The following is a 10,933-nucleotide window of genomic DNA, read 5'->3' on the forward strand; positions in this document are numbered from 1 at the left end:
GCGAGGTTTGAGAATGATGAGTGTGTTATTTATGTAGATATAAATAGATGATACCCAAGCCATTGTAGCGCATATGTACATATCACACAAGTATAAATACTCACCATTAGAGGCTTGAAGGATGGTCAGAATTAGAGATGTGAAAGACTTGATGATAGCCAGTTGAAGTCTTTAGTTCAGTCGTTCTTTCGTCGACATGTCAATATCAAATTGTGTGAAGTTTTTTTTCTTCTTCGATGTGCAGACTCTGACAACGATGTAGTTTTGTAAGTAGCGGTGAAATATATAGTATTTCAATAACTGAATTAGTAAGTCACGTCGAAGATAGTTGAAATAGATTGTGTTGAATGTCGAGGTAGAAAATGAGATAGGTTGAAGAATTTATGAACAAACTGTCTGTACTTGTGCCTCTATTGAACGTAACAATGAGATATTATATTGTGTGTGTACCATATGAATCTATCAAATAATCCAGACCTATTATATTAGTGAATAAATGGATGTGAGATAAAAACGTATCTTTTGTACAATTTTTCCTTTTGTACCCAGACAAACTAAAACATACACTTACACCTTTGTTTGATATGATATACGGATGAAATATGATCTTTATGTCTATATCTATATATAGTATAAGTATAGGAAACAGAGGCGGACACATGTCATATATGCTTTACGTTTATTGTCTCGTTCTAAGTGGACAGTTGTGTCCCAGCGTTCGTCGGTTTCTTCACACTAGCACGCATGTCCTATTGCAGGGGTCTTTGCAGCTCTCATTGGGGTGGCGGTGGGGTGATCTGAAAACAGATTGAATAATAATTTTATTGCAAATTCATGCCCGTAGGCTAATTGCAAATTTACAACAGTTAATGACGATGCGCAAACATAACGTGTAACATAAGGCACACATGTGATTACACTACGTTACAAGTCTACAATAAGTTTCTAAATCTTCGATACCAATGTACCAATGCGGAGTTCCTGGGGTTTGACTTCGTCTATGAAAGTTCCACGTTTTTGATAATGAGTGGATTGGATGATTGTAGGAGTTTCTGTGGATTACTAAGTCTAGAAAAGCGTATAGAGATTTCGAATACTTTCGTGAATAATATGTTTCTTTTGATTCGCAGATAAATTGTATTTTATTTTCCACTACTTTCGTTGCACAAAGATTCTCTGACGAAAAGGGTAGAGAAAAGGATGATCTACAATGCGATTACATTTACATTTAGAATCATACGACTCTTTTCCATACCGTCAGCTCTGTTCCAGTTGTTTAGGCCTTGTTTCCTGCAAATGAATTGGTCGGTTTAGTTAGTATCTTTTAACATTTCTTAATGACATTCATAGTTACATCAACGGAAGACATGATTATCATAATCAAAAACAAAATCTAATCGTTTCGAGGTCTCACAAAGACCGACAGTCACCTACCAAATATGAAGACAACCCATGCAGACATTTTTGAGCTACCGTGTTCACAGATACACACGAATGCTGTGCAAAACATAATCTTCTCGGCGAAGGTAACAAGAAACACAGAATAGCATTTACACGGACATATCATACGAAAAAGCTGTCCCAAAGTCACATTGCGGACACGATTGCTACTCTTGTGAAAATTTAGCCTCTACCAGGCTCCAGAGGCGGCTGGAAAGAGTAGAAACTGGCCAAATAGACAGAAATACATGAAAGAGGAGTTAGTCTGCTATAGGGTTACAGTTTGCCGCTCTGATGGATGGCATATTGGACCATCTCTCCGTAGCCAACTCCCTTGGCATACTATTCACTCTATTTGGCCGATTTCTACTATTTTTCCAGCCATCCCGCGGGGCCTGGTAGAGGCTAGTGAAAATCTACCTGTCTTGAGGAAGCGGCTGGGGATGCTCCTCCTGGCGGGAACCAGCTGCGGTGCAGGCTGCAGTGCCGGCTGCAGTTCCGGGACGGGCTCCAGGGCAGGGACTAGCTGGGGAGCGTCGCCTGCGGGGATAAGTTCGGGGGAAGCGGGGATAAGTTGGGGAGCGTCGCCTGCGGGGAGAAGTTGGGGGACGGGTTGGAGCAGGGGGGCGGCCTGGAGCTCGGGTTGGGGAGCTAGGAAAGGAAGACCGTTAGAGAAAGGGACAAGGTTGGGGACGAAGTCCGGGATATGGGACCCTGCTTGGGAGTGGGATCCTGTGGAAACAAAATCTTCCAAATTAAGCGGAGCTCAAACATGAAACATTTGTGGAAATTATTATAAAACCAAAAAAAGTCTGAAACCTATTGTGAATCAAAACCCTACGCATGAACAGGCAAAATATCAATATGTTTCTGAATAGTCTAAATGAAATTTGTTGAAACGTCCCTTCCCTAACTCGACTACCCAATTACACCCAGTACTAGGGCAGTTACTGTAAGAATGCAACATAAATGGTCAAATATAAGTGTCAATAAGAAAAAACATTGGTATAGAAATAGTTAAACACAAGATCGCTAATGTGGCGAGAAGTACGAGGGGGATTAAAAAAGAAACGCATTTTGTATCATAGCAGGTCCATTTTTGTATGAAATGAGTTAAAATTTGGCAGAAATGTAAAGGGACGTCTAGTTTTGAGAATGAAATATCTCAATGTGTTGTAAAGATTTTTTACCAGCGCTATGATACAAAATGAGTTTCTATCTGAAACCCCTCGTAGAACAGAAAAAGTGCTCTCCAAGCAGAAGAGGGGTTCCGGCTGTTTTTTTGACGTGTTTTTAGGCGTGTTTTTGTCATTTTATAATGGGTTGGCGACACAAAATAAAAGTGACAAAGTAGAAAACCCGACGAAAACGCCTAAAAACACGTCAAAAACCAGCCGGAACGCCTCCTCTGCTTTGAGAGTACAGAAAAAGCACACACCCGCCGTCTCCATACCGAACATGCTCATGTCAGGCATCCGGCAGGCGCAGATCTCACAGCCGCGGGCGTCGGAGGCTCGGCCGAACGGGCAGTCCAGGAAACACAAGGTCTCCCTTCTGCACACTAAAAAGGAAAGGAAAGGGATCTCGAACCAGTTTAGCTCAAATGAACTCAATGAACAGATGAGCTAATCTTCCACTGGTCGTGACAGAGAAGACAGACGCTATATACAGTATTTACAGGTTCATTGTACCGGGGAAATTCCCCTTGCTCTTTTCGACAAGCACAATGAACAGTGGACCACGGCTTAACGTCCCGTCCTAAGGACTGCGACCCTTTCCGGTAGCGTGCATGTCGGATGAGCGACACAGCCGGGATCGAACCCGGGACTTCTAGTTCCAGAGGCAGGATCGCTAACCACTGGACTAAGTACACTAACCACTAACACAAACAAACAAACTCAGTCAAACAAACCATCAAATATCAAGGCACTAGGAACGCCCTGTCGCAAACCTGCACACTGAACACTTAGTCATAAAACAATGACTCTGAATAAAAAGACCAAGAGATTTATTCCACCAACGTTTCAGTGACCATCTGTCACCTTTTTCAAGGCAATTCTGACTGGTTCACGAAGTAATGCCTTGAAGACGGTGACAGATGGTCACCGAAACGTCGGTGGGATAAATCTCTTGGTTGTGTGAAAAGAGCCTTTTTATTCAGTGACTTACCATCCTGATGAAACTATTCACGGATGCAAAACAATGACTCATTGAAAACTAACGTCTAACCATGCCAGTTTCTATTTCAATAAGGCCAAGCAACTAACTAACCGCAAAAAAACAAGTCACTTTTCACAATTACACTTTGAAAAACTGCTAGCGCTATACCAGCTGTGCTGGTCCCACACTCTCTACCAACAATGGTATTACAACAAAGTACCTACATATACTGCTCAAACATGTCGTTCTTCAAAGGCTGTCAGGGTTTTATTACGTTACAACATTATAAATGGTTCCCGGCTGTTTTTTGTGTTGAGATTTGGCGGTGACAGGTTGTAATACGGGAGGCGGGCGCTAGACGGCGTCTTTCAGCACACGGTACTAGCACCAAGGACAAAACCTACGAGTATCGATGGGGGTCTGATGGTTGAAAAGAAAATTGATTATAAAGTGAAACAAACTTACTGCTGTCAAAGTTGACCGGTGCGCCCCATGTTTCAGCTGAAAAAGGAGAAAAGAAAGTAAGCTTCGACTTTACAAAAGACTAGATCTATATCTTCTTGTAACGTCGTAGAATTAAAAAGTATTGCAAGGATATGCATGATAAAGATACATTTCGTGGTGCAAATTACTTTATATTTCTTTTACCCAGTTCTGAATTTAAATAAAAAGTTCAACAATTCCAATAGGCCTCTATATTTTTCGTCCATTTCTACTGGTTTCTACAAAATAATATACAAGTGTCTCGTTTCTTTCTCACCAGGCGAACTTTGTTCAAGCACTGCAGAGTTCGAATTTAGATGACGTTAGCGTTCCCACATTATGATTATTTTAATCCGCATGCAATAAAGGCCAGGGCTAGTACTTCACTAAAATCAGACATTTCGTTGAAATACAGTAAGGATGTAGAATAATTCTCAGTTTTCAGATGATATTTATCCCAGACTTCTTTGACAGAAAATCTAAGCACCTTTTTCGTACGCGTTCGGATGTTCCACAAATCTAAATCAGAGAAGGTTTATCATATAAAAATCATAGTTTTAGCATAGTTTGAATGTAAGAGCGAATGTAAAACTTAACAAAAGACGAAGAAAACTTTTCGGTACGCTTTCCACAAATCTAGATTACAGAAGGTTCAACATTATAAAATCACCGGTTTGATATATTTTGGTTTAGTATAAAATCAAATGTATGCTTTCCTAAAGATGAATGAAACGTTTCGAAGCGCTGTCAAACGTTCCACAAATCTAAATTAGAGGCTTATATACAATATCCAATGTTAAGTATATTTTGACTGTAAGATCGAATACATGCTCTACGAAAGATGAAAAAACTTTTCGGTACGCGTCCATACGATTCACAAATTCAAATCAGAGAAGTTTCAAAGATGTCTTTACAGATAAATTGACAGTAAGATCGCATGTATGCTCTACAAAAGATGAAGAGACGGTTTCTCTACTCGTTCAAACGATCCACAAATCCAAATCACTGAAGGTTTAACATTGGAAATTCCAAGGTTTGACACATTTTGAATGTGAGATCAAATGTATGCTCTACAAAAGACGAAAAACTTTTTTCTCATTCAAACGTTCCAAAAAAATCTAAATCAGAGAAGCCTAGGTTTTACATTCTAAAACCAGACATTTAAAATATTTCGACTGTAACGTTAAGATCAAATGCACGCTTTACAAAGGACGAAGAAAACGTTTCGGTAGAAATTCACACATCTGAATTAGAGAAGGTTGGCCATAAAAAAATCAGAGATTCAACACATTTAGAAATGCTCTACAAAAGACGAAGAAGAAACCATACCTGAGCATGAGCAGATTGGTAGAAGACAGACGAGTGCGAGTGCCAGGATCATCTTGCCGGGTGATTTTCTTCGTCTTCTTCTTTCTTCAAAGTCGTTCTAATCGTCAGGTGTCGATGCCTGGAGTCAGTGCCTCTGTGCCGTACCTTCAGCCCTTATATACAGTCTGGACTTCCTCTACAAACACACAGACGTCCAAACACACGGGCCAACACCGGGGCAAGTTCGGATGTTTCTCCTTCCTAAATCTGACCACATTCACGAGAACGGTTTGGTTTCTACAACAACTTACAACAGAATCGTAGACAACAGGTGCTGAAGTACTACCCCGTCTCCCACAGAATCTAATAGGAAGTACAAACAAATCCATACAACATGGTTGTTAAGTGCCTCTTACAATAATGGGGTCGTGGAATCTTTTCAATCACTGTAACTTACAATGTATACGCTTGAGAAGAGAGAAATGTATCGGGTTTAGATTCGTGGTGTAAGAATTGCAAACATGCGTCATTTTGTTCTGGATACAGGTGCTTTGTACGCACTTCCTATGTGGGTGCACGTAATTAATCTGAAATGTGTCGGAAAGTGCTACAAAATACAAAAGAAGGAGAGGAAATACATGTAACAATTTTTAGAGCTACCGTTACAAACACTGGGACAAACTTAGACCAACAGTTGGAGCTTTTTGTCCTTGTTTTCCGGATTTTCCCAAGACACGTAGAGTCAGGGGATGTGTGCATTAGCAGGGTTCAGCAAGACCACGTAGCCTCCTTTGAAGACTTATAGGAGCGCCGGCCGGCGTACATTTTTCGGGGAGCACTGACTCACGATTTTCAACATATGGGCCAGGCTCTCTAACTGCGCGGAAACTTAGCATCTACCAGGCTCGGCAAACTGTACCTATCGACGTCTGTCTTCTCTGTCACGACCAGTGGAAGATTAGCTCATCTGTTGAGTTCATCTGAGCTAAACTGGTTCGAGATCACTTTCTTTCTTTCTTTCTTTCTTTCTTTCTTTTTCTTTCTTTCTTTCATTGCGTTTTATTCTCTGAACGTATCATTTACATCTTACTGCTTTATTTTCTTGTTCTTCTGGTTTTTAGCACTTTATTTAAGTGTCTGTTCAAAGGGCGTCAGCTTTTAGTTTTGGACCAAACGGCATAATATTGCTAAGGGGACTTGGGAACATGCGCCCGGTACTTTTCTTTTCATTTCCCTTTGCAGAGGTTAACATGATCTTATAAAGTTTGCATTTACCATTTCCATCTAATTGACACACATCATGAACATGTTATTCATACAACAAATATTACCTTAAATATTTTGCAACGGCTCAAGTATCCCTGTGTCAATTTGTTTCTTATTGTTCAATAAGACAGAATGTGCATATTGTTTCTTTTACTGACATCTCATAGAATACAGTAAGAAGTTTCTGGGTCATTTATAAAAAGGCTCATATAGACAGCTGGCTCAAGACATTCAAGGTCTCACACAATGTCATAGATGTGTATATACGTATGGTATGTATATTTACACAAAAATGTAAACCTAACAGAAACAAAGACTGGAAACTTGACTTTCGTCTGACATATCTCTGTTGTTATTTTATCAATTGCATTGTGCTATATGTCATTGAAGATCTTAGTCATTAGGCTTTACAATAGTAGTTATAGTAATACTGTAAATGCAGAAATGTTCGCGGTGGTTTTATGTTCATACTTTTTGCCGTAAACTCTAGCTCTTAACCGCGAACTTATAACCACAGCAAAGAGCCGCTCTATTGTGTGACTGTAGCACTACTTTTGTTTTAAACGCGAACTCATAACCACTGCGAACACTCCATTTTCTTCCTACCGCGAAATTAAGTCCGCGTGAACATTTCTGCATTTACAGTAATACATGTTAAAAAGTTATTTCTTATACTTATCCGCTCCACTTCAACCTTATTGAAAAGCAGCCGAATAAGCATTTTGAAGTAAAATAAAGGAATTGATTTGACTTGACAGTGATATCCCATGGATTGAGCACCAGGGCTGCTTATGTGCCTGGGTCTTGGAATAAATGTGATGGAGGTTCAAACCCAGATTGGGCAAGGCTGCTTACAGGTTACAATAGTACTTTCCTTTGGGGTAGTAAAGCCAGAGGCCCCATGTATGTGTGTGGGAGCTTCAGGTGTCAAACCTCTGCATCTAAAAGAACATGGCGACATGGCGGCCTTGAAAAGGTGACCCCTGCAGGGGTACACCTGTTCCATCATGCCTTCCATTTTTATGGAGAAGTGCAATAAATAAATAAATAGATAAATAAATAAACTCAACACTTATCAAGAAGAGTAGGGGCTACTCAGTACAAACAAACACTTAATAAACCACCACCCAGAAGTGTAATTTCTTACCCACACCAAGATGTAGCATTTATTCCTTAACATATTGACAGGCACTAATATATCCATAGTTTATCTTAAAATGATTATCACTTAAAGTCTCTGTTGTAGCTTTATTGAATACATATACAGCTAACACAGACCCCATTGAATGCAGGACAATCTTCTTACTTATCATTATCAACAAATTCCCAACTTATCATCCCTGTTCTAGTCCAAATATCAATTCAACCACAAAAATGCTTATGACAATGACTCTCAATATAGGTGATTTTGTCAATGAACAAGATGTATTCACATAGTATTTACTAGCAGATATTGAAAATTTTTAAGTGACTTTTTACTGAAGTTTACCATTGAAAAACTTCACTCAAGAACACCATACAAATTTCTGACACTCTTTTAGGGTCTTCATTGGGACTTTCCCAAAACGTCTGTAAGCGAGTGAACTGTTTGGGTGTTGAATCTATTGCATGAACTTTTCACATTGCATTCTGACAAACACATCAACATTACTTTTCACTTTAACCAATTACTATAGAGTAGACTATAATATAGCTTAAAGGAAAGCTACACAAAAAATTGAAAATCCTTCTATGCTATGCTTAATATATTCCAAAGTTAAATTCTTACTTCAAGTTGTTTCACATAAGTCCGTCATAGTTCAGGGTTTTTCCACAGTTTGCAACTTATGCCATGCTGACGCCTTCTCACCTGATAATTGAATTGTATGACGTCAGTGTTTCAAATTTTTCACCTGATGATTGAATTTTACGTCATATAATACAATTATAAGTTGCAAACTGTGGAAAATCCCTGAACTATGACGGACTTATGTGAAACAACTTGAAGTAAGAATTTGACTTTGGAATATATTAAGCATAGCATAGAAGGATTTTCTGTGTAGCTTTCCTTTAATGTACAATGTCTCCTGCATCCTATCGCCCTTCCATGTTCTTGTCCCTGAGGATGACTGCTTCGTCAAATTTGATCATGTAGGTCGTGCCTCTGTGCCAGTGAGCTGTGACTTTAGCAGGGAAACCACAGCCGTTCAGCACAGCCTCCACAATCCCCGCTGTAAAGGCTGCACAGTTCAAACTACCCTTGTCCTGAAACAAAAGGGAGTAAAAAACTAGAAAGGAAACATTTGCAAGCAAACGCAGAATATTTCACTCCCATCCCTCCCCCATGGTGTAGGGAAATAAAAAGGCTTCACAGTTCAAACTATACCCTTGTCCTGAAACAGACAAATAAGTGAATGGATAACAAGAGGTAAAATTTGTGAGCAAATGCAGCATATTTCATTCCCATCCCTTCCCCAATGGTGTAGGGAGTGAAATATAAAGGCTGCACAGTTCAAACTATACCCTTGTCCTGAAACAAACAGATAGGTAAATAAATGATTAGAAAGGAAACATCTGCAAGCAAATGCAGTATATTTCACTCCCATCACTCCTCCATGGGGTAGAGAGTGAAATATAATGCCTGCACAGTTCAAACTACCTTTATCCTAAAACATTGTTCATAAGTGAACAAATTGATAGAAAGGCACAATTTGTGAGCAAATGCAGCACATTACCTCTCCATTAGGTAGTGACAAATAAAAACATGGACACATTGAGCTCAACACACATAATGATAATGAAATAACATGTTCCTAATACATCTCAAGTTAGAAGATTCTGCAAAAAATGGAGGCAGAAATAGAACACAAGTACAGTACTGTGAATCTTGAAGTATTTACAGTGTCTTTAAGCGTACCTTTGGAACTGAGATAAACTTGTTGACCAGTGGATCTTTTTCGACGATGTAGTAAGTCTTGTCATCATCATTGGCATGTTCTAACTTGTCCGCCTCTTTCCCAAACAGCGTCTTCCAAACCGTCGTCTTCACAAACAGGAGCATGTTCAGGAGCTTGATTTCTCGTTTGTAATTCTTTTCTCTGTGAAGCAAAGAAGATAAATTTTTCCATGTAGTAAAAGAATAAGCGCTTTCACACATTCGAGTACGCATGTGCAGTGTCACAGGTGAAGGCAGCTGGCTTGTAAACAGTTCTCGTCTTGACCATTGTCTTGATTTTCATAACAACGCCCAGACGGGTTTTTTTTACATCTCAGGGGCCTTTACCTTTGACACTGCACATGCGTACTTGAATACGTGAAAGTGCTTATTGAATGTATCAGGATTGTACTTGGTCTTGTCATAAAGCTCTGCTGAGCCTTTGTCTGAGTTGGCTGCATTAAGGGCTTCTGTCTTATCATACATTGATATATATATATCAGGTTTGTATTGATATCAATATCAGGATTGGCTCCAGAAAAAAATGATTGTATCAAATGATAATGCATGAGTGCAATTATGATCTTTATGTTTTTCGCATATGCCAGACTTGAGGTTTAGAAAACCAATTTGAATCAGGTAAGAAATATTAAGTAAAACATGCTTTAATCATTTGTAAATGCAAGCTATATATAGAGCATACTTTCAGAAAAATACAATTATATGTGACATTAACGATAGAGTAAAAGACAAAACTTAATCTTTATCATTATGTTTGTCCCCCAACCTACCCCTCCGATTTCTAGACGCTTTCCCCTTTTTAAATTGGATATTTTAAACCCAACATCTGCTTGGAGAATAAAGATTATGATGTTATGGCAAATTGTGGAAAATACACACGTGGGGGCTGATCAGTTATGAGGGGAAAACTAAGAGGTGAACATTTAAGGGTCAAACATCTAAAGGGGGGAAACATAATTTTGAGGTGGAAAAGATACGCCCCCCTCCCCACCTGAGAAACAGGGTATCCAGAATCCGGAAGCCGACGTGTTGTCCTAGATCGGACAGTTTCTGCTGCAGTTCCGGTACCGTGTGCACCCGGTTCTGACAGTACTGAACCATCTCCGAGAACAGGAAGGCGAACGCGCTCAGGTTGAGATCACCCTTGCCTTTACTGAGCGGCTTGTCGAGAATACTCGGCTTGGACCGACTCGTCATTCTGGACTCCATCTTTGTGTGGCTACCTATGGAGTTTGATGCTTTACAGGATACAGCATTATGTCATTATGTGTCAAAACTGAAACACCAAATTTGTTACAAAAATATTCAACATGATACCAAAAATAGACTTCGATCATTTTG

General features: G+C 39.5%; 2 protein-coding genes across 5 annotated transcripts; both read right to left on the reverse strand.

Moving 5' to 3' along the window:
• Positions 1–665: 665 nt before the first annotated feature.
• Positions 666–5,564, reverse strand: LOC136425091 (uncharacterized). 4 transcript variants are annotated; one of them, XM_066413877.1, is made up of 6 exons: positions 5,413–5,564; positions 4,066–4,101; positions 2,894–3,001; positions 1,861–2,172; positions 1,256–1,290; positions 666–797 (listed from the first exon to the last, which is right to left on the reverse strand). In XM_066413877.1, exons 1-5 carry the CDS (start codon positions 5,462–5,464, stop codon positions 1,277–1,279), a joined length of 522 nt encoding a protein of 173 aa, XP_066269974.1. In that variant the 5' UTR covers positions 5,465–5,564; the 3' UTR covers positions 666–797; positions 1,256–1,276. The 4 variants fall into 4 exon arrangements, with proteins under 4 accessions (XP_066269974.1, XP_066269976.1, XP_066269975.1 ...); XM_066413879.1 differs by having other exon boundaries at positions 1,861–1,980; positions 5,413–5,559; XM_066413878.1 differs by having other exon boundaries at positions 1,861–1,980; positions 2,879–3,001; positions 5,413–5,559.
• Positions 5,565–8,686: 3,122 nt separating this feature from the next.
• On the reverse strand, positions 8,687–10,820 carry LOC136425592 (trafficking protein particle complex subunit 5-like). Its single transcript, XM_066414510.1, has 3 exons — positions 10,584–10,820; positions 9,554–9,734; positions 8,687–8,901 (listed from the first exon to the last, which is right to left on the reverse strand). Exons 1-3 carry the CDS (start codon positions 10,799–10,801, stop codon positions 8,731–8,733), a joined length of 570 nt encoding a protein of 189 aa, XP_066270607.1. The 5' UTR covers positions 10,802–10,820; the 3' UTR covers positions 8,687–8,730.
• Positions 10,821–10,933: the final 113 nt, after the last annotated feature.

The sequence above is a fragment of the Branchiostoma lanceolatum genome, chromosome 19 (assembly GCF_035083965.1).
Source record: "Branchiostoma lanceolatum isolate klBraLanc5 chromosome 19, klBraLanc5.hap2, whole genome shotgun sequence".
NCBI classification, from domain to species: domain Eukaryota; kingdom Metazoa; phylum Chordata; class Leptocardii; order Amphioxiformes; family Branchiostomatidae; genus Branchiostoma; species Branchiostoma lanceolatum.

Excerpts from the sequence above, each read along its gene's own strand:
- LOC136425091 (XM_066413876.1), bottom strand. The coding sequence starts at position 5,464 with ATGATCCTGGCACTCGCACTCGTCTGTCTTCTACCAATCTGCTCATGC. Across the intron at positions 4,102-5,412 it reads ACCAATCTGCTCATGCTCAG|CTGAAACATGGGGCGCACCG; the intron begins GTATGGTTTCTT and ends CTCCTTTTTCAG. Across the intron at positions 3,002-4,065 it reads ACCGGTCAACTTTGACAGCA|TGTGCAGAAGGGAGACCTTG; the intron begins GTAAGTTTGTTT and ends TTTCCTTTTTAG.
- LOC136425592 (XM_066414510.1), bottom strand. The coding sequence starts at position 10,801 with ATGGAGTCCAGAATGACGAGTCGGTCCAAGCCGAGTATTCTCGACAAG. Across the intron at positions 9,735-10,583 it reads CTGGATACCCTGTTTCTCAG|AGAAAAGAATTACAAACGAG; the intron begins GTGGGGAGGGGG and ends TTTGCTTCACAG. Across the intron at positions 8,902-9,553 it reads AGTTTATCTCAGTTCCAAAG|GACAAGGGTAGTTTGAACTG; the intron begins GTACGCTTAAAG and ends CTTTTGTTTCAG.